We start from the raw sequence: 22,431 nt of genomic DNA, 5'->3' as shown, positions 1-22,431 counted from the left end.
ATCACTTTTTTTTTTTTTAAGACAGAGTCTTGCTCTGTGGTCCAGTCTGGAGTTCAGTGGTGGGATCTTGGATCACTGGACTGGGTTCAAGTGATTCTCCTGCCTCAGCCTCCCGAGTAGCTTGGATTACAGGCGCACGCCACCATGCCTGGTTAATTTTTGTATTTTTAGCGGAGACGAGATTTCACCATGCTGGCCAGGCTGGTCTTGAACTCCTGACCTCAGGTGATCCACCCGCCTCGGCCTCCCAAAGTGCTGGGATTACAGGCGTGAACTACCGCGCCTGGCCAACAGTATCACTTTTAGAGGGTTGCTGTGAAGATCAAGATGGAGATCACTTAAAATACAGAACAGCACTTGGCATTACATAATAATCACTTGTTACCGTTACCCTGTGCTGTTTTTCTAAGTTCCATATATGTATCACCTCATGAAACACAGCAATCCTCTGAGGGGAGGTACTATCATCCATGATACAAACCAGGCAGCTGAGAAAGAGAAGTTACACAAGCAGCCCCTGAGCCAGAAGTGTGTTCTAGAATCCCTAGTATACCCTCTGAACCACCACACTGATCCAAAGAAAAGACACCCATATCCGCAGACAGTGTCATACCACGGAATTGTTCAGAGGTCTCCAGCATGGGCTACGCTGTCACTTGGAGGCAGGGCCGTATGACCCAACTGAAAGACCAGGTACTTTTTAGAGACCAGACAGGTACAAGGTCTTGAAGGCTAAAAGTTGGCTGGGAGGGCTGGGCACGGTGGCTCACGCCTGTAAATCCCAGCACTTTGGGAGGCCGAGGCCGACGGATTAAGAGCTCAGGAGTTAGAAAGCAGCCTGGCCAACATGGTGAAACCCCGTCTCTACTAAAAACACAAAAATTAGCCAGGTGTGGTGGCACGCGCCTGTAATCTCAGCTACTCAGGAGGCTGAAGCAGGAGAATTGCTTGAACCTGGGAGGCGGAGGTTACAGTGAGGTTGCAGTGAGCCAAGATCGCGCCACTGCATTCAAGCCTGGGAGACAGAACAAGACTCTGTCTCGAAAAAACAAAGTTAGCTGGGTGGCAAACGCATTTAGGCAAAGCATAGAACATCTGCGTACCTGCAACCCCTCTGAATTTACTAGCTTGTTAAGTTCCAGACGTGAAAGGTAGGCAGTTGAATTTGGAGAGGTAGGCAACTTCCAAACTACGGGGCGGGGGGGGGGGGGGGGGGGGGGGCGGTTTTGAGACGGAGTCTCGCTTTGTCGCCCAGGCTGGAGTGCGGTGGCGCGATCTCGGCTCACTGCAAGCTCCGCCTCCCGGGTTCACGCCATTCTCCTGCCTCAGCCTCCCGAGCAGCTGGGCCTACAGGCGCCCGCCACCACGCCCAGCTAATTTTTTTCTATTTTTAGTAGAGACGGGATTTCACCGTGTTAGCCAGGATGGTCTCGATCTCCTGACCTCGTGATCCGCCCGCCTCGGCCTCCCAAAGTGCTGGGATTACAGGCGAGAGCCACAGCGCCCGGTCTAGGGGCGGGGGGGGTGTTTCTTGATTGTGCTAAGGAGTTTGAATCACACACTATAAGTGATGAGGAACGGTGAGAGGATTGTAAGCAGCTAAAACTGTGGTAGAATGTGAGCTGTAAGGAAATCGAAAGGAATCCTCAACAATGAGAGGGTCGCCTTTCCGTCTGCTGGCCGTCCTGCTGTGGCCTGCGGACGGGGGTTCCACTACACGGAAGTGTGACGCGCCGGGCTGGACTTCTTCTAGGCTGAATTTGGGGCAGATTTTTGCATTTGTTTTGCTCAAGTATTTATGGGGCCAACTAATATGTTTAGCAACGTTGTGTGTGGGAGCAGTAGAGGAACTGAGAAGTTTACAAACCGTAAGAGACCCCCCAAAGAGTCCACAGGTCTGAGGCAGCAGCACCTGGGAATCTCTGGGTTCCAGTTAGTCCTTCCTGACTGACTCGTTACAGCAGTGTCCAGACAAGGAGATGTCAGGTCCTGGGGCAGGGTTCCCGTCAGGTGGGATGGTTTAGCCCCGCATCTGCTTTCAAAGATCCCGAGATTGGTCGGGCGCGGTGGCTCAAGCCTGTAATCCCAGCACTTTGGGAGGCCAAGACGGGCGGATCACGAGGTCAGGAGATCGAGACCATCCTGGCTAACACGGTGAAACCCCGTCTCTACTAAAAATACAAGAAAATTAGCTGGGCGAGGTGGCGGGCGCCTGTAGTCCCAGCTACTCGGGAGGCTGAGGCAGGAGAATGGCGTGAACCCGGGGGGGCGGAGCTTGCAGTGAGCCGAGATCGGGCCACTGCACTCCAGCCTGGGGCACAGAGCAAGACTCCGTCTCAAAAAAAAAAAAAAAAAAAAAAAAAGATCCCGAGATTATGCCGTCGCAGCGGACAGGACAAGAGTGGGTCCGTGGCAGGGACTGAGTCCAGACAGCCTGGAGGCCCTGTCTCAAAACAGGGCTGTCGCTGTCGCAGGGCCCTCTCTCCTTCAAGCAGTTATCATACAGCTATTCCCCTTCCTTGCGTTCAGACCCTCTCCTCTAACAGCCTGCACCTGCAAGCAGGGACCTCCGTGGCAGCCGGGACAGCGTGTCTGTCTCGGCCTCCCCAAAGTACCCCGGAGTCTGAATTGGGCGGGGGATGGTGCGGGAGCAGCGCCTGACTCCGAGGAGGACCCGGGCGGCGTCTCCCGCCCCTCGGTGACCTTATGGGCCAAGGCTGTGAAGAGCAGGCGGGGCGACGCGGAGGGGCCGGGCGCTAGAGGCCCGCAAAGAGCGCGGCGGTCCCCGGCAGGAGACGCGGCCTGGCGGGCCGGGACGGCGGCGCCGGGCGCCTACGCGCGGTGCTCTGGGAGTTGTAGGCACTTTCCTCTTCTCTCTCCTTCAGCTGGCTGGCTCTCGAAACCCAAGGACCTACCGGTGGGTAGGCGCCTGTGACTCCCAGGCTGCGAACGCCGGGAACTCAGTTTCTTCAAAAATGTCTGAACCAGGACTGCTCCTGGGGGGTCCTCGCGCCCTCGCAGAAGGACTACGGGCCCCGGCGACCCCGGGGGCGGGGCTTCTGGCGCGCTGCCTTGTGGGCGCGGTAGTTCCGCCAGGCCCGGCTTCCGCCTGCCGAGCGTCCCGGGACAGCGGGCCGGACTACACTTCCCGTCGGCCCGCCTGCTCTCCCGATGCCGCCTTGGCGCGAGACGTTGGCAAGCGGAGTGTCTCCAAGATGGCCGCTTGGGGAAGGAGGCGTCTTGGCCCGGGCAGCAGTGGCGGCAGCGCCCGAGAGAGGTGAGATCCAAGGGCTTGTTGCCCACGGTGCAGGCGGCTCAGGGGCCGGAGAGCCCAGCGCGGCCTCCGGGGGCTGCAGCAGCCTTCCTGCCCTGGTATCCCCGGGCTCCCCCGACCCCCGCCTGGCATACGGGGTTCCAGTTCCGGAGGATCCGGGATCCGGGTAGGAGCGAGGTCGAAGGCTTCGGCGGAGAGCTTAGGGGAAGGGGCGTTAGCCGGGCTGGGTAAGGTGGGCAGCGGTCATGCGGGGTGGGGCTCGAGGCCGGGCCGTGCGGAGAGGAACTGGCGCCCAGCGCAGGCCTCAGGGACCCGCCTAGCCGCGGGCTGATCGGCACCCTTCCCGCTTGGCCGCGCGCGTGGCCATCTCGGCCGCGGCCCCCGACGTGGCGAGGAAGGCAGGGCCCCTGGAGAGAGAAAGAAGGTGAAGCCTTCACAGAGCAGGCCGGCCGCGGCAGGGGTAGTTTGATCTGCACGTTTACCAGGGAGCTTTAGCTCCCACCACATGTGTCTCTTCCGGGCCCAGAGCCGTCCACTTCCTCGAGGGGCGATTCTGGAGACTTTTGGATGGTTCTGTGCAAGCGCTCCTGCCGTGGAAGTCAATTAAAGTGACCTTTCCTAATGAATGGTGTGTGGGTAGGGAGCTAGGAGCGTGTTTCTTCCAACAGAGACCTCCATTTGAGTAACTGATTTCTAGAAGATAAGATTGGAGTAGTTTCCGTGTTACATGTTCAAGTTGCAGTTTTTGCTTCTGGGAAGCAGTTTCAGCTAGTGGAAGCCACTAGAAGCTGTTCAGCCGCTAGAAGTTTTGGGAGAGGATGTATATTGGTGGAGCCACCTGGATGAACTATCCGCTAAAGCTTGATTGTTAACAGCAGCGGTCAGCAAAAAAGGAAAGTTTTGGTTTTGCTGTTGTTGTTTTTTTCCCCGTCTCTTTGGTGAAGATTGTCTAACCAGAAAATTTCTCTGCCTGTCAACTACTCTGCATTATTCCTTTTCTATGACTGATTCCATCCCGTGTTCATTGCTATTGCTTGCAGATGGCTTTCCCAGCTGGGAAGATTCTTCCTGTTTGGCAGTTGTGATAGAGTCCGTTAGCTTGCTTGCACTTTATTCTTGAGCCCAGTTATCCAACGTCGCCCATTCTGCATTTCCTCTTCCTTGGAAAAGCAGTGGTAAACACACTTTTGTTTTTTTAACTCCCGCCTGGTATTTCTTAGATTGGACCATTTAAATAAGTTACCTCAGTGGTTTTCAGATGCCCTTAAAAACTAGCAAACATTTTCAAGATATTCAATGCAAACAGTAATAGGAAATAACCTGTTTAGAAAACAAAGTTTTAGAAACGTTCGCCCTCTTGTTGGACTAAAAGCAACTGAAAAGAGCCTTATAGGGATGCCTCAGGCAGGGAACAGGAGCCTTGCCAGCACAGGTTAAGCTTTTATTGATCTAAGAAAATAGATCCTGAGAATTGTTTTTGCTTTGGCTTGAGACAAGCATTTATTCAAAATGGAGTTGGCAAATCAGCAGTGCATCAGCTGGAGCCAGTGCTTGACTGTTGAACCTCAACAGTTTTTAAGAGAATTTAAATTAGTTGCCAACAGATTTCACATAAAACGCTCCCTGAAAAGCTGGGTAGTGGCTGACTCTTTTTGGTTAGGACAGTGCTCTCCAGTTCTTGGTTCCTCACCTGACAGCTTGACTCAATCACCTGACAGCTTGACTCAATGCATTTACCTGCTTGGTCTCAGGTTGCACCTTTGGCCTGGAACTGAAGGCTCCACTCATACACGCAGATGTTGTGTGTCAGCAGGAATGTGGCATTTGGTTTTGTGGTTTGGATGTCACCATCAACTCTCCTAGATAATGTGGTGTGGGTGGAGACTACCTCTCTGTTTGCTTTTGCTGTAAACCCCTAGCCAGGTTCTGTAAGTCATTGCCCGAGCCCAGCTTCCCTAAGCTCTTTCCATGCTGAGCAGGGGATGGAAACATAACCCGCTGTGTGGCTAGCGAGCTGACTTCTGGGCATCCCTCCATTCCTGCTCAGTTGGTGATGACTGTTCAGGTGGGGCAGGGCGGATTAGCTGATGGCCCAGCACCCTAGATTAGGAGATCTGAGTGTATTATTGGCTCTTATGACTGAAGTAGGCTGTTTATGGCTCTCTTAAATGACTTTGTTCCATGTCACATTTGTGCTGACTCAAATCTCAGCTGCATATTGTACGAGTGCTCTCTCCCGTTGCTGCTCACACCTGGTTAGCATCCGCTTTTGCTGAAGCTGAGGGAAACAGTGTCTGGTTTGGACAAGGGGCTAGAACAGAGCGACGCTTTGGGCAAACTTGCCAGATTTGCCAGCGGCTACCAACTCTGAAGCACGCACTGTACTTAAAGGCCTCACCCAGTGCCAGATTGCCCACAGTATTACTGCCAGCGCTGTGTGTTGGATGGTCCAGCTTAGCGCGTGGTAGCGTGTGGGTTCTTGCTTTACCTTGTTGAGTCTAGAACCACAGCTCTAGAATTAGTGCTGAATTAACACAGCAGTTCAGTAGTCACCAGCCACATGTGGCGATTACATTTAAATTCATTAAAATGAAATAAAATGAAGAATTCAGCTCCTCAGTCTCACTAGCCACATTTCAAAGGCTCAATAGCCACTTCTGGCTCGTGGCTACCATATTGGACAGCACAGGTGGAGGACATTTCCATCACTGCAGAAAGTTACAACATGGACAGTGCTGGTTTCGACTAAATTAGGAGGGGTGGAAATAGCAAAATGGTAGTGCTTGCATGTTGATTTTTCTCTCCACTCCATTAAATCTAGGGAACCAACAGTGTTTGTAATGAAGAACATCAGACTCTGAGCTGTAACCTGAATTCTTGTCCAAAATTCAGCACACTGGCAACGAGCACATCAAACAGATTGCCACTTGTCCTGTCGGCGTCTTTGAGACACACTTGCCCATCTAGGAAAGCACAGTGCAGGTATCTGTGTTCTGCCACCGTGTGCCAGCCCGGACCAGCTCACAGACAGCCCCGCCTGTCTTACTTGGGTTGCTTGACTTCACTCTCTCAGGGCCCCTGAACCTCCCTGAGCCCTCCGTGATTGTTGGAATGTGAGTATAGCTGTGTGCTCTGAGTTCCTGTTTTTATAATCATGTGAAGATGTACTTGATCTGCTTCTGAGCATGATACGAGGCAACCTGGGGTGTGCAGAGGGCCAGACGCACTGGGCTAATGGTTCAGGTTTAGGGTGAAGTTATTTTTTGCGGCCTGCCCCTCCCCTGGCTTGCGTGGCCATCTGCTCCAGCATTTTATAAGCAGCCAGTTCCCTGGGCTGACTTCCATAGCTTTCCATGCCACGCTTTATTCCCCAGGACCTGTCCTCTTCTTTGTGAACTCAGGTGTGCCTGGTCCCAGGTGGCCTTGCAGGTTCATCCAGCGAGCACATGGAGCACAAGCCCCCGGGGCAGGTCGGGCCATGGTCCTGGGGTGACAGCTTCCCTTTCAGATCTGATCCTTCCCTTTTACACTCTCAGGGTTTGGGAGTATTGAATCTCTCTTGAAAGACTCCCATGCTCGCTTTTGTGTGTGGTGGGAGTTTTGGTTTCCTTCGGGCTGGGATGAGATGAGCAGATACGGGATCTGCACCCAAGTGTGTGGGGGTTTAGCCACTGGTTGTGGGGTTCTGCTCCGCTGCCTGACAAAGGCAGAGCCACGTGTTCGGGCCACAGAAGTTGGATTTGTAGGTAAGGATGGGGTTCGTCCTCTTCAGCATTGATGTGCCTTCAAGTTTTCAAGAATTTCTGTTTTCCTTGGTTCACTCAAGCAGCCTGGATTCCAAGTGCATGAAATGTGTGCCTCCGTGGCTCAGTCCTTTAGGTCATGTTCCAGGGAAGACCCCGCTTTCTGAAGAGGGGAGGGCTGCGCCTGGGTCCACGGAGGTGGGGCGGTGGCTCCTGTGCTCCGGCTTGTGGGTGTGCACCTGTTCTTCAATGAGCGAGGTGCGGGGGGTAGAGCTGGGCAGTCCTCCACGAGCGAGCGCACCCGGGAGCCTCCCAGCCGCCGCTGTGTTCCACCCTGGTGCCAGCAGCCACTTGATGGGCACAGTTCTCAGGAAAAGCTGACGACCCATGTAGTAGTCATAACCGTTCTTCAGAGCAGGGCCGTCCAGTAGGAGTTTCTGGCATGACAGACTCCTTCTGGTGTGTCCCTGCAGTCCATTAGGGCAGCCATGAGCCACGTATGGCTGTCAGGATTTGTAGTGTCTGAGGAACTGAGGTTTTTTTGATTTATTTATTTGTTTGATGAGACAGGTCTGGCTCTGTCACCCAGGCTGGAGTGCAGTGGTGTGATCTCGGCTCTCTGCAACCTGCGTCTCCCTGGCTCAACGCATTCTCCCACCCCAGCCTCCCGAGTAGCTGGGGCCACAGCCGTGCACCACCACGCCCAGCTCACTTTTGTAGTTTTTGTAGAGGCGGCCGTTCACCATGTTGTCCGGGCTGGTCTTAAATTTGTGGGCTCAAGGAATCCACCTGCCCTGGCCCCCCAAAGTGCTGGAATTACAGGTGTGAGCCACTGTGCCCGGCCAGGAACTGAATTTTTTAATATTTCTAATTTTCATTAATTGAAATTTCAACAGCCACATGTGCCTTAGGCAGAGGGGCAGTGCTTGGCGACTGTTCCCTCTTCACTGCAGTCCTCTGGGAGAGCCAGGGCCTCTGGCCCCATTTGACAACACGGGACACTGGCTCAGAGGGGCCCGGTGTTTTACCCTAGGACACAAAGCCGGTAGGCAGCTGAGAGAGAATTGAATCCACCCTCTCGGCTCCCCCACTCGGTGCACCGTGTTCCTGCCCCCCCCAGATAGAAGCGCTGCCTAGTTACCAGTGCGCAGAATAGGAAAGCGTCCTCTGAAGCAGACGAAAGGGCTGGGCACCCTGTGAAAGTTCCTTGGCCTGTGGGAGCCGTCCTCAGGCCATGGGGCCGCGTGCCCGTGCCTTTGAGTCTGAGGCACGGGCTTTCGCTGCTTCATTCCTCTACTTTCTGTGGGTCGGGAAGAAGCAGGGCTTAATTAGGCAGAAGCGGGTGGAGGTCCAGCCCAGCCCCTCCCGTGTCATAGGTGATCAGGTGACCCTGTTCACTAAACGAAAAGCAACCTGACGGATGGGTTGACTTCTTTCAGGTACCAGTTCTCTTAATAACCATCATTGTTTTTCCCTTCCTGTCACTCCTGTGGCTCATCCCTGTAATCATTACAAATGTCCCTCCAACCTGTGTCTTTTGGGAACCTGTTACATTCAGGCCCCGTGCTGGGGAGACTCTGATGGAAACGCAGCCTCCGCCCCGGTGGAGCTTCAGGCCTGCCTGTGAGCCCGGCCCACTCCAGGAAGGGCCTAATGGGGGTGCTTCCACTCAGATTTGCCTCTGCTGGGTCTCTGAGAACCGGGGAGGTGATGGTGGCTGGCCTGGCAGCGTGGCCAGTGTTTGCTCAAGGGAAACAGGGAGCTGGAACCGTCCTTCTCTTTTTGGGCAGGACTGTGGGTAGACACCAGCATGACGCCTCAGCCATGAGAAGCTGCCCGTCCAGACTTCTGCCTTTCATGGACACCGAGAAGGTTCTGGAGCAGGAAGTGAGCCACCTCCTGTTCTTCTTGGCAGTGAAAGGAGGGACCCCCCACGGGTGTCTGGTCCCTTAACCTCAACGGATATAGGGTTGAACAGAATTTTTCTTTTTTTTTCTTTTTTTTTTTTTTTTGAGACGGAGTCTTGCTCTGTTGCCCAGGCTGGAGTGCAGTGGCGTGATCTCGGCTCACTGCAAGCTCCGCCTCCCGGGTTCACGCCATTCTCCTGCCTCAGCCTCCCTAGCAGCTGGGACTACAGGCGCCCGCCACCGTGCCGGGCTAATTTTTTGTATTTTTAGTAGAGACGGCGTTTCACTGTGGTCTCGATCTCCTGACCTCATGATCCGCCCGCCTCGGCCTCCCAAAGTGCTGGGATTACAGGCATGAGCCACCGCGCCCGGCCAGAATTTTTCTTTTTTTTTTTTTTTTTTTTGAGACGGAGTCTCGTCGCCAGGGCTGGAGTGCAGTGGCCGGATCTCAGCTCACTGCAAGCTCCGCCTCCCGGGTTTACGCCATTCTCCTGCCTCAGCCTCCCGAATAGCTGGGACTACAGGCGCCCGCCACCTCGCCCGGCTAGTTTTTTTTTTTGTATTTTTTTAGTAGAGACGGGGTTTCACCGTGTTAGCCAGGATGGTCTCGATCTCCTGACCTCGTGATCCGCCCGCCTCGGCCTTCCAAAGTGCTGGGATTACAGGCTTGAGCCACCGCGCCCGGTCGAATTTTTCTTTTTAAGAATAAGTTTATAATTATTTTTCCCATTATAAAAGAAACACTTTGGCCGGGCGCGGTGGCTCACGCCTGTAATCCCAACACTTTGGGAGGCTGAGGCGGGCGGATCAGGAGGTCAGGAGATCGAGACCATCCTGGCTAACACAATGAAACCCCATCTCTACTAAAAATAGAAAAAATTAGCTGTGTGTGGTGGTGGGCACCTGTAGTCCCAGCTACTCGGAAGGCTAAGGCAGGAGAATGGCATGAACCCGGGAGGCGGAGCTTGCGGTGAGCCGAGATTGCGCCACTACACTCCAGCCTGGGCGACAGAGTGAGACTGTCTCAAAAAAAAAAAAAAAACAAAAAGAAACACTTTTTTTTTTTTAAATACAGAAAAGCATGAAGAAATTGAAAAGTCACCTATTAGGCCACCATCCAAAGAAAAGCACTGTTGATCTATTTTCCTTTTTTTTTTTTTTTCTTTTTTTCTTTTCTGGTTTTTTGTTTGTTTGTTTTTTGAGACAATGGCTCACTCTTGTCCCCCAGGCTGGAGTGTAATGGCGCAATCTTGGCTCACTGCAACCTCCTGGGTTTAAGCGATTCTCCTGCCTCAGCTTCCCAAGTAGCTGGGATTACAGGCGCCTGCTACCATGCCCGGCTAATTTTTGTATTTTTAGTAGAGACAGGGTTTCACCATGTTGGCCAGGCTGGTCTCAAACTCCTGACCTTAGGTGATCTGCCCGCCTCGGCCTCCCAAAGTGCTGAGATTACAGGCGTGAGCCACCGCGCCGGGCCTGATCCATTTTCATGTATAGCACCTTTGATACTTTGTCTTATATATCTTGTCTTAGTGGTTTTTAAAATTATTATTATTGAGGCAGGGTCTCGCTTTGTTACCCAGTCTGGAGTGCAGTGGCACAGTCTTGGCTTACTGTCGCCTCTGCCTCCTGGGTTCTAGTGATTCTCCTGCCTCAGTCTCCCAAGTAGCTGGGACCACAGACATGCGCCAATACACCCAGCTAATTTTTGTATTTTTAGTAAGGACATGGTTTTACCATGTTTGCTGGGCTGGTCTTGAAGTCCTGACCTCATGATCTGCCTGCCTCAGCCTCCCCAAGTGCTGGGATTACAGGCGTGAGCCACCGCGCCCGGCGTATCTTAGATTTTTTAAAGTTTATATGTTAAACACATCAAAAGTTATGTTTACAATAATGTGAAAAGTAATAAACATGCCCCAGCACGATGGCCCTTAAAAACATAACGCAAAATGAAAGAGGCCAGTTGCTGGAGACCACATGTTACAGGATTCCATTTAAATGAAATGCCCAGAATTGGCATATGCAGAGAGTGGGGAAGCAGACTGGTGGTCGTGGAGGGCTGGGAAGGGCTGAGGAGATGTGAAGGGACCGCTGATTGGTACAGGGTTTCTTTCTGAGATGATGAAAATGCACCAGGATCAGTTGTGCTACTGGTCACACAACTGTGGGAAAGTGCTGAGCCACTTCATCGTTCACCTCACATGGGGGAGATGCCCTGTGAATTCTATCCCAGTAAAGCTGCCATTAAAAAATACAAATCAGGCCAGGCACGGTGGCTCATGCCTGTAATCCCAGCACTTTGGGAGGCCAGGCAGGCGGGTCACCTGAGTTTAGGAGTTCGAGACTAGCCTGGCCAACATGGAGAAACTCCGTCTCTACTAAAAATACAAAATTAGCCAGGCGTTGTGGCACATGCCTGTAATCTCAGCCACTCGAGAGGCTGAGGCAAGAGAATTGCTTGAACCCAGGAGGCGGAGGTTGCAGTGCGCCAAGATCGTGCCACTGCACTCCAGTCTGGGCGACAAGAGTGAAACTCCGTCTCCACAAAATAAATAAATAAACGAATAAATAAATAAAAATAAAATGAGGTCAGGTACAGTGGCTCTTGCCTGTAATGCCAATGCTTTGGGAGGCCGAGGGCCGAGGGAGGCAGATCACTTAGGAGTTCGAGACCAGCCTGGCCAACATGGTGAAACCCCGTCCCTACTAAAAATACAAAAATTAGCTGGGCATGGTGGCGCATGCCTGTAGTCCCAGCTATTTGGGAGGCTGAGGCAAGTGACTCGCTTAAGCCCGGGATGCAGAGGTTGCAGTGAGTCGAGATGGTGCCATTACACTCCAGCCTGGGCGATAGAGCGAGACTGTGTCTCAAAAGAAAGAAGATGGAAAATAACAAGTGTTGGTGAGGATATGGAGAAATGGGAACTCCTGTGCACTGCTGGTGGGAATGTACAATGGTCCAGCTGCTCTGCAAACAGTATGGAGTTTCCTCAAAAAAAACTACAAAGTTGAATTACTATATGATGCACAGCAGTTCCACTTCCGGGTATATATACCCCCGAAAAAAGCAAGGAATCAAAGAGATGTGTGTGCACCCGTGTTCGTAGCAGCTTTATTCACAATCGCCCGTGGTGGAAACCAGAGTATCCATCACAGATGAATGGATTAACGAAATGTGGTTTATGCATACAGTGGAACATTATTCAGCCTTAAAAAGGAAGAAAATTCGGATACATGCTACAACATGCATGAACCTTGAAGACTAATTATGCTCAGTGGAATAAGCCAGACACAAAAGGGCAAATACTATATATGCTCCCACTCGTATGAAGTACTTGTATAGTCAGATTCATTGGGGTAGAGAGTAGAATGGTAGTTTGCAGGGGCTTGGCGTTGCTGGGGAATGAGGGGGTCGTTTCATGGGCAGAGTTTCAGTTTGGGAAGATAAAGGAATCCTGGAGGTGGATGGTGGTGATGGTTGTACATCAGTGTGCATATGCTTAGTGCCACTGAACTGTACGCTTAAAAGTGCTTACGGTGGAATATTTTATGTGTATTTTACCACACTTTTAAAAAAGACAAAATGATAGACGTGTGTGCTCCCCGCCCAGCGTGATAGAGAACTGGTGTTACCCTGGCCCGCCTCCCCCTGCAGCAGAGACCCTCGCTGTCTTTATAGCTGGCTCTCAGTGGCACGTCCCTGACCTCTGCCGCCTTAGAGTGTGTGAGAGTTGTGTCCCTGGCTCAGGCCACTGCAACTCGTTCATGTCACTCATGGAGGAGGCGCGATTGTGCTCTCCCCGCTCCTGTCGGTCATCTTTTGCTCTCACCGAACAGTCCTGCTCTTTCTTGCCCAGCTCTTGCCTTTTGGGGAGATGCTTCCAGATTATGGCTGCTGGCACAGGCTGTGACATCCATCCAGAGGGGTCGTGGAGTTGCCCTGCTGAGTTTTCACTGTGGCCGCCTTTTAACTGGAATGCTAGTGTTCCCGGGGGATTCCTTTGCTGACTGCGAGAGCTGATTGAGTTGGGCTCTAAAGTGGAGAGAGGAGGGCCTGAAGCCTGACTCTGGTTGAAGGCTGAGGGAGGGAAGTTCAAGACGCCTACTTTACAAGTGCCTACAAGCTATCCTGAGGCAGCAGAGGGCGGTCCCCTTCAGGGTCTGCAGCAGTCCCCCTGAGGTGCTGGAACTGGCTGACCCCTGCTTCCAGCGCTAAAGGCTCAGAGAATCCAAAGCTACCTCAGTGCTGGCATGGTGTGTTTAGGATAGCGACACTGATCCTTTTACTTTTCTTCTTCCATATGTTAAGACCCACTTCCGACAGTGATCTTTAAGTACCAGAGATCATGCCAGATTCAAAAGGATCAAAAGTCATTTACTAGAAAGAGCCCTCCCTCCCTTTTCTTTCCTGAACCCCTTAGTTCCCTCCCTAGTGACCAGTCATAAAAATCATGTCTTTGTGTATCCTTTCAGAAATGTTCTGTGTATATAAAAGCAAATAGACTTTTAAAAATCACTACAGATAGCATACTGTACACACTCTTCTGAACTCTGCCTTTCCCCCTGAACTTGCTTTCGCTTGGAGACTTTGCTGTTACTGCTGCTACCTCCTTCCTTCCTTCCTTCCTTCCGTTCGTCCGTCCGTCCGTCCTTCCTTCCCTTTCTTTCTTCTTTTGTTTTACTCGTTGCCCAGGCTGGAGTGCAGTGGCGTGATCTCAGCTCACTGCAACCTCCGCCTCCTGGGTTCAAGCAATTCTTCTGCCTCAGGTTCCCGAGTAGCTGGGACTACAGGCACGTGCCACCAAAAACCCAGCTAATTCTTGTGTTTTTAGTAGAGACGGGGTTTCACCATGTTAGCCAGGCTGGTGTCAAACTCCTGACCTCAGGTGATCCACCTGCCTTGGCCTCCTAAAGTGCTGGGATTATAGGCATGAGCCACTGCGCCTGGCTGCTTTTTCTTTCTCTTTCTTTCTTTCTTTCTTTCTTTCTTTCTTTCTTTCTTTCTTTCTTTCTTTCTTTCTGTCTTTCTGTCTTTCTGTCTTTCTGTCTTTCTGTCTTTCTGTCTTTCTATCTTTCTTTCTTTCTTTTCTTCTTTCTTCATAGACTATTAATTGCTTTCTTACTAGTCATTTCACACCTGCAATGAAAAGCAAAAATACAGTCCCTTAGGAAGCCCAGGGCTCAAAAGATTCCAACTAGCTCTTACTTAAAAAAAAAGAAAAAATCTCCGTATAATAATTTTAAAAAAAGGAAAAAAAAAAAATCTCCCATGCACCAGGGTTCAGGACGCCCAGATCCTTAGGCCCATGGCCTTACAAGTTGGAGGGCAGCTGGTGATGCTCTGCAGTGGTTTGAGACACCCTTCCGACTGGGTTCTTTCCTTCATTCAGTTTTGTTTGACCCGCAAGCAGAAGCAAGCCATGTATGGGTGGCTGCTGGGTGCTCAGGTGCTGGCTGGACGTGGCTGTGTCCTGGGAGTACTCGGCAGTTTCTTTTTTTTTTTTTTTTTTTGAGGCGGAGTCTCGCTCTGTCGCCCAGGCTGGAGTGCAGTGGCGCGATCTCGGCTCACTGCAAGCTCCGCCTCCCGGGTTCCCGCCATTCTCCTGCCTCAGCCTCCCGAGTAGCTGGGACTACAGGCGCCGCCACCACACCCGGCTAATTTTTTTTTGTATTTTTAGTGGAGACGGGGTTTCATTGTGTTAGCCAGGATGGTCTCGATCTCCTGACCTCGTGATCCGCCCGTCTCGGCCTCCCAAAGTGCTGGGATTACAGGCTTGAGCCACCGCGCCCGGCTTTTTTCTTTTTCTTTCCGTCACCCAGGCTGGAGTGCAGTGGCACACTCTCGGCTCACTGCAACCTCTGCCTCCCGGGTTCAAGTGATTCTTGTGCCTCAGCCTCCTGAGTAGCTGGAATTTCGGGCGTGCACCACCACGCCGGGCTAATTTTTGGTAAAGACGGTTGCACCATGTTGGCCAGGCTGGTCTCAAACTCCTGACATCAAGTGATCTGCACACCTTGGCCTCCCAAAGTGCTGGGATTATAGGCGTGAGCCACCACACCTGGTCATGGCCACGAGTTTCTGAAGTAAGAGGAGTCCAGCAGTCCGTGTCAGCAGTGCAGACCTGAACCCAGGGCCCCAGCAGCGACAGCTTAAAAACCTGTGTCTGCACTGACAGCACCCCGCTCCCACCAGTGTGCCGGGAAGTTGGGGTGCTGATGGCCTGGTCGTGGTCGCGTGATCTCCAACAGAGGGATCCTGCAGCTTTGTGTGCGTCTGTGTGTGTTTTGGTTTGAACCTTGCCATCTCTGTATAGGGTCTGTTGCCTTATGGAATCCTAGAAATCCATTTCCCTAGACTTCACGTGTTGTCCTTTCCCAGTGGAAACCGAGATTCCCTTTGCCTAACTGACTTTAAAAGCAGAGTTGGTGAGCCTCTGGCGGCGGCACAGCTGTGCAGGGCCCTGCCTTTCTTTGGAGGCAGTATGGCTTATGCTCTTTGTGTTTCTGCTGTGGATAGGTGTCTTAGACAGTGGGCAGCAACAGTGCCCGGCCCGCATGAAGATGCCGAGGCTGCAGGAGGCCGGGGCCGTGGTTTGACAGGCGGGGGGGAGCAGACCCATGCCTCCATCTCAGGATGTGTGCTGGCGAGTGCCCCCATGTCCACGCGCTTGCTCACGGCTGTGTCATTCACAGGACTGCCCACAGCCGAGGGCAGAGGATGCCCAGTCTCCTCACTCCCTGTGCTGGGGGGCGGGCCACACCTGGCAGCGGCAGTGAGGTGGGAGACAGCCTGGAGGGCCTTGGCTTCTCGCTGCTTCTAGGCTGGTTGGGATACGTGGATGCACCCACCCATCCGTCCCAGCAAGCGATGGAGCCTGCAGAGGGGTCTGGGTAGATGTGGGTGCCAGCTGGGCTTGCAGGGGGGCCGGAGGGGATGAGGGGGTGGCATCTGCCCGCTGCTGTGTTTCCAGATGGGGCAGTCTGTTCCGGGGCTGGGGTTTCTGGAATTTCCTCTGTGGGACCAACGGTGGTTTTCAGTACATTCAGGATGGTGCTGACCTGCTGGGCAGAGAAGGGCACCGGACTCGGGTGGATTTGGGTGTTGGCCAGAGCATTGTGTAAGCCCAACTGAACACCTCCCTTTTGCTTTGAGTGTTCCTGAGGGAGGAAGCCTGCCTCTGGGGCCCGCCCCGAGGTGTCCCTGGCCTGGCTTTGACAGTCAGTAGGATGCACAAGCTGACTTGGAAGCAACTCCATTTCGGTCTCAAGATGGGGACACAATTTGGCCCTCCGCCCCGACCTGGTTATCTGGCCTCTCTGCTCCTCTTGGCTGATGGACTTGAGACCAGAAGGGAGTTCTCTTGGCCAGGAGTGCTCCCACCTGAGAGTGGAGGCCCCGCCCCTCCCCCTACACCCAGGGCCACAGCCAGCCCATTGCGCCGCCGCCACTCATTTCTCAATTGAGCATGTGGGGGCACTGCTTGGCCTTCAGCCCCCAGCGCCAGTGAAGACCCTGCCTCAGGTGTGCTTGTTTGCTGTAGGTGCTTTTAGAATGCTGAATCTGGCTGGACGCGGTAGCTCATGCCTGTTAATCCCAGGACTTTGGGAGGCCAAGGCACGCGGAACACTTGAGCCCAGAAGCTCGAGACCAGCCGGAGCAACGTGGCGAAACCCCATCTGTACAAAACAATTTTTTTAAATTAGCCATGCAGCCAGGCGCGGTGGCACACACCTGTAGTCCCAGCTACTCGGGAGGCAGAGGTGGGAAGATCGCTTGAACCCGAGAGGTCGAGGCTGCAATGAGCAGAGATCACACCGCTGCACTCCTACCTGGGTGACAGCGCAGGAACCTGTCTCAAAAATAAAAGCTGTTGAATCCTGCCTGGGAGTAACAGCTGGCCTCTCCCTCACCTCTCCTCTCAGACCACATGGAAAAACTCCACCGAGGGCTTTAGAAGGCAACCCCTCCTTTCCCCACAGAAGCTGCTCGTGCAGTCTTACAGTAACAGCTCATCAGTTCACCCCTGGCAAGGCAGCCACGACATTGGCACAGGCGGCTTGGCAGCAACCCAAGTTTAGGAGGCTCTTGTCCCACCCGCAGCGAACTGATTTCTCCCCAGTGCATGCAGTTTAATTAGGGCCTATGATTGAATCAGGAGGCTTTGCCTTAGCCCAGCTTCATTACAGTGACTTTTTCAGGATAAAGAGTTCCCTTTGCCCAGGTCCAAGCCAGTGCCTTTTATGAAAGTGGTTCCCACCCAGAGGGTAGGGCCCCCATGTTTGGGGGCACAGTCAGCCCATTGCTAATGACTTTCATCTTGAATGTGGCCACATAAGATCGTTCACCAGTTGTTCATCCAACCAGCATGAAACCCAGCCTGTTAGGTTTGCTTCTTTGTTTGCTGAAAGCTTTGAGCTGGGAGGAGTCTCAGTTGTAGGGAGGACCGTGATTGCCTGTTCTTTTTCCTTGAAGTTTACCCTGACAGTCGGATTTCCACCATCCTTCACTTGGAATTGCTCCCATCTTTGAAGGAGGCTGGAGGGAGTTACCTTCATGCTGGGCTGAGGGTGGCTTGTTATGAGTCTTCACTCGTCGCTCCCATGTTATGGCCGATGGCCAGGTGGCTCAGCTCTCCATGACTTTCCTCTGCACGGCAGCCAGGTGTGCGTGCCAGGACAGGCCGGGCGGACGGGACCTTCGCGTCTGTGCACACTAAGGGCTGTGCTTCTCGTTGGCCCCTAAAGGAAGCTAGTTCCTGTCAGAGCCTCAGGTAGATGGGCCACACTGACCCTTGTGTGGCCTAGTACACTGTGCCAGAGCCTCCCAGTGGGAGGGGCATGGACTCCGGCAGGGGAGCAGTGACCAGCAGGTCCCTAGAGCCTCGTGTCCTTTAGTCAGATGAGTTTGACCATCCTGGGGACCAGGGTGTGCTGAGGGAAGGGGCAGCTTTGCACTGAGGAGCATGGCTCTGCACAGCCATAGGAGCCATGAGTTGGAAAACTTGATCCAGCCTCAAGAGCTGTGTCTAGCAGTGTCCCTGTCAGGGCTCAGATCAAGACTTCTCGCGGATGAGCAGATAATGGAAAAGCAGGATGCAGAGTGGCGTTGCGGAGATGCAGAAAGATCTGTCTCAGCTGGCCGGGCGCGGTGGCTCAAGCCTGTAATCCCAGCACTTTGGGAGGCCGAGGCGGGCGGATCACGAGGTCAGGAGATCGAGCCCATCCTGGCTAACACGGTGAAACCCCGTCTCTACTAAAAAAATACAAAAAAAACTAGCCGGGCGAGGTGGCAGGTGCCTGTAGTCCCAGCTACCCGGGAGGCTGGGGCAGGAGAATGGCGTAAACCCGGGAGGCGGAGCTTGCAGTGAGCCGAGATCCGGCCACCACACTCCAGCCTGGGCGACAGAGCGAGACTCCGTCTCAAAAAAAAAAAGATCTGTCTCAGCTGAAACCAGCCAAGGAAAAATGACAAGGCGTGGGTAGCCCTGTATTCAGGCCTGCCCGCCACAGGTGAAGAAGATTCTGCTTTGGGTGGGAAATTTGGACCGCAAGGCCTGAAACCAAGAAAAGCCAGAATGCCTAAAATGCAGCTTGGCCCACATGTCACTGCTGGAGCTGCCGCCAGGCTGCTGTCTGGCCTTGCTGCAGAGCTGCGCCTTCCATGTGGTGGATCTGCTGCTGCTTGGGGTCATGGCATGCACCCCAATCCCAGGGGGAAAGCCCCTTGTGTGGTCTCTGTGGCTGTGTTTCTGATGCAAATGAGTGGCATTTGCCGGTGGGGCAGGGGCCTGGGCCTGCAGGGCCGGAATCGGTGGCATTGCTGGCTGGATGTTTTGAAGCCCCTCAGTTGACCCTCCTGCCCGCTACGTTTGGGGGCCGCTACTGTCCTTGAAGTGTCGTCTTTTCCTAAGTCAGGGAAAGGGTCGCTTTTCCTATGCAGTGGGCTAGTGTCCTGGGTCTCCTGTTCTCCCCTCCGCGGTGGGGAGGAGCAGGAGGCTGCTGCCATCCGGGAAGGGCACCCAGGGCTCGTGCAGCCCGGCCTCCCAGGAGAGCCAAAGGAGTTTGGATTTTGCCCAAGGCAGAGCTCTTCCATTGTGCCTCTGTTCTGTGGGCCCAGGATGACTACTTAGGAACCGTGTGGAGGGCAAGGGCTTAGCATGATCTGTCCTGAGGCCTGTGGTTTGCAGTGAGAATCCTCCTGCAGTTGCCCTGATTAAGAGCGGCTCTCAGGCTGTTGGCCTCGTGCTGCCGTGTGCGCCCATGTGACTGTGCGAATCCTTCTTTCCCCTTTAGGCTCCTTTGCTGACTCAGATCAGTTGGTCCACAGCCTTAGGCTAACCACCAGGCCTGCGTTTGTTCTTTTAAACATCGAGGTACTCCTTTTCCTGCCTTTTTATATCTAAAATTTTTTTTTTTTTGAGACAGTCTCGTCCTGTCACCCAGGCTGCAGTGCAATGGCACGATCTCAGCTCACTGCAACCTCTGCCTCCCAGGTTCAAATGATTCTCCTGCCTCAGCCTCCCGAGTAGATAACGGGGATTATAGGCATGCGCCACCACACCTGGCTAATTTTTTGTATCTTTAGTAGACATAGGGTTTCACCATATTGGCCAGGCTGGTCTTGAACTCCTGACCTCATGATTCACCCACCCCGGCCTCCCAAAGTGCTAGGATTACAGGTGTGAGCCACTGCGCCCAGGCTTATTTCACTATTTCAGGAAAAGTACTTTTTACTGATTGTCTTGTGTTGGGATCTGAAGGAGATAAGGACCTCAGGGAGATGTGCTCTCCGCAGTGCAGGCTCAGACCTCCCCCAGCATCGAAACACAGTTAAGTGCTGCTCAGCCTAATCATCCTCTCTCTCTCTCTCCCTCTCCCGCCCCCTCCGTCAAAAGGGTGAGCTTGTCGGCCACAGACTGCTACATTGTGCACGAGATCTACAATGGGGAGAATGCCCAAGACCAGTTTGAGTACGAGCTGGAGCAGGCCCTGGAAGCCCAGTACAAGTACATTGTGATTGAGCCCACGCGCATCGGCGACGAGACGGCCCGCTGGATCACCGTGGGCAACTGCCTGCACAAGACGGCCGTGCTGGCGGGCACCGCCTGCCTCTTCACCCCGTTGGCGCTGCCCTTAGATTATTCCCACTACATCTCCCTGCCCGCTGGTGTGCTGAGCCTGGCCTGCTGCACCCTCTATGGGATCTCCTGGCAGTTTGACCCTTGCTGCAAGTACCAAGTGGAGTACGACGCCTATAAACTGTCGCGCCTGCCTCTGCACACACTCACCTCCTCCACCCCAGTGGTGCTGGTCCGGAAGGACGACCTGCATAGAAAGAGACTGCACAACACGATAGCACTGGCCGCCCTGGTGTACTGTGTAAAGAAGATTTACGAACTCTATGCCGTATGATCTCCGTAGCACAGGGAGCGAAGCAAAAGCCACCTGGCCCACAAGAGACAACAGAGTCTTCAGATCGCCACGGTCACGTTTCTCACTCTGTGAGGCAGCAGAGCCTGGGAAGGTGTTTGGCTTAATATTCGTTATTTTTAAAAAAATAACAGATCACGGGTGTACCCAGGGTTTTTCAGCTCCTTACACTAAGATGTGGATTTCCATAACCCAAGAGAGGGGGGTCTGAGGCTGTGGAAGTCCGATCGGGCAGTGGAACGCTGAGGGAGGCCCACGCTGCTGAGGGGGTGCGGACGTGCTTTGGGGGAGGTCTTTAAGTCTATTGTTTAACTGTACCATCCAGAGCCCACCAGAAGCTATTGACCATTAAAATGATGAGAATTTCAACTCCCGCTGTTCTCTCTGTCCATGTCTGCCCGTAGCCGCTGCTGCACATCCGCTCTAGGTGGCGGCTTGTCCGTGGAAGCAGCAGGTGCTGTGGTAGCCACCCTGCCCTGTTCCTAGCTGCGGCCCAGTGTTACCAGTTACAGCGACGACAAGCCTAGATCCGAGGTAGTCCTGGGCCCAAACCCCGCGCAGGAGCAGTCTCCTGGCTCGCGTTGGCCTCATCATTCCGAAGGCCAGCACTGCTACCACGCTGTTCAGGAACATGGTAGGATAAGGCGATGAGGCTTGGAGGCCTTTGGGTCTTCACTTGGGTTCACGTGGGGAACTCTGGGCGCTAGGATCCCTGTTCGGAGATCTGAACACTGTTTTCGTTGAAGCACCGAAACTCTTCCTGCTGTGGACCCTGAGTTTATCAACCCATTGCCCTTGGCTGACAGAAAAGCCCTCAGAGCGATCTTGGAAGCACCCCCTGGCCGCAGTGCTCCCTGTTCCACAGGAGCCAAGCCAGTGCTCCTCCCTCACACCGAAGGGTAGACTGCATCACCTGCCACGTTTCCTCTAAGGCAGGGGTGGCCAATCTTGACTTCCCTGCGCCACATTGGAAAGAGAATTGTCTTGGACCACACATAAAATACACTAACACTAATGATAGCTGATGAGCTAAAATAATAATAATAATAATAATAATAATAATAATAATAATAATGTTTTAAGAAAGTTTACAAATTTGTGTTGGGCCACATTCAAAGCCGCCCTGGGCTGCATGAGGCCCGTGGGCTGCTGGTTGGTGATTGGACAAGCTTGCTCTAAGGCCTTGGGTAAATGGGAAATTATCGCTTCCACAAAAAGGCTAGGGCCCCTGTCTTCACTTCTGCCTTCCTAAAGCCCATTCATCCCTGAAGAGCCACATGGCACCTCCTTCTGAAGGCCAATCATTTTTTTCTTTTTTCTTTTTTTTTTTTTTTGAGACAGAGTCTTGCTCTGGCACCCACGATGGAGTGCAGTGGCGTGACCTCGGCTCACTGCAACCTCTACCTCCCGAGTTCAAGTGATTCTCCTGCCTTAGGCCCGAGTAGCTGAGACTACAGGTGTGTGCTACCATGCCCGGATGATTTTTGTTATTTTTAGTATAGACGGGATTTTGCCGTGCTGGCCAGGCTGGTCTCTAACTCCTGGCCTCAAGTGATCTGCCTGCCTCGGCCTCCCAAAGTGTCGGGATTACAGGCGTGAGCTGCCGTGCCCGGCAAGGCCAATCTTTAAGAGATAGCCAAAGTGGCTTCTCACCTAGTTTTAAACGCTCCATCAGGAAGACCTCATGTCACAGAGTCATGGAGGGGTGCGTGGGAAGGCTTCACCAGGGGTGATTGGGCCATTTTTTGTAGGGGAGATTCAGAGCTTTTAAAGATTTTTTTTTTTTTTTTTTTTTTTTTTTTTTGAGACGGAGTCTCGCTCTGCCGCCCAGGCTGGAGTGCAGTGGCCGGATCTCAGCTCACTGCAGGCTCCGCCTCCCGGGTTCACACAATTCTCCTGCCTCAGCCTCCCCAGTAGCTGGGACTACAGGCGCCCGCCACCTCGCCCGGCTAGTTTTTTGTATTTTTTAGTAGAGACGGGGTTTCACCGTGTCAGCCAGGATGGTCTCGATCTCCTGACCTCGTGATCCGCCCGCCTCGGCCTCCCAAAGTGCTGGGATTACAGGCTTGAGCCACCG

At 53.2% G+C, this 22,431-nt stretch overlaps 1 protein-coding gene across 3 annotated transcripts; it reads left to right on the top strand.

Moving 5' to 3' along the window:
• The first annotated feature begins 3,122 nt into the window (after positions 1 to 3,122).
• LOC105493313 (transmembrane protein 11) lies at positions 3,123 to 20,723 on the top strand. Of its 3 annotated transcripts, none has more exons than XM_011760870.3 (3): positions 3,207 to 3,277; positions 6,096 to 6,387; positions 19,820 to 20,723. In XM_011760870.3, coding segments are annotated over exons 2-3 (519 nt in total). In that variant the 5' UTR covers positions 3,207 to 3,277; positions 6,096 to 6,385; the 3' UTR covers positions 20,337 to 20,723. The 3 variants fall into 3 exon arrangements, with proteins under 3 accessions (XP_011759171.1, XP_011759172.1, XP_011759173.1); XM_011760871.3 differs by lacking the exon at positions 3,207 to 3,277 and adding an exon at positions 3,576 to 3,698; XM_011760869.3 differs by lacking the exon at positions 6,096 to 6,387 and having other exon boundaries at positions 3,123 to 3,277.
• Positions 20,724 to 22,431: the final 1,708 nt, after the last annotated feature.

The sequence above is a fragment of the Macaca nemestrina genome, chromosome 17, assembly GCF_043159975.1.
Source record: "Macaca nemestrina isolate mMacNem1 chromosome 17, mMacNem.hap1, whole genome shotgun sequence".
In the NCBI taxonomy this organism is placed as follows: Eukaryota; Metazoa; Chordata; class Mammalia; order Primates; family Cercopithecidae; genus Macaca; species Macaca nemestrina.
The sequence above is the reverse complement of the archived record's forward strand: the minus strand, read 5'-3'. Positions and strand labels throughout refer to the sequence as shown.

Excerpts from the sequence above, each read along its gene's own strand:
- LOC105493313 (XM_011760869.3), top strand. The coding sequence starts at position 3,216 with ATGGCCGCTTGGGGAAGGAGGCGTCTTGGCCCGGGCAGCAGTGGCGGC. Across the intron at positions 3,278-19,819 it reads GGCGGCAGCGCCCGAGAGAG|GGTGAGCTTGTCGGCCACAG; the intron begins GTGAGATCCAAG and ends CTCCGTCAAAAG.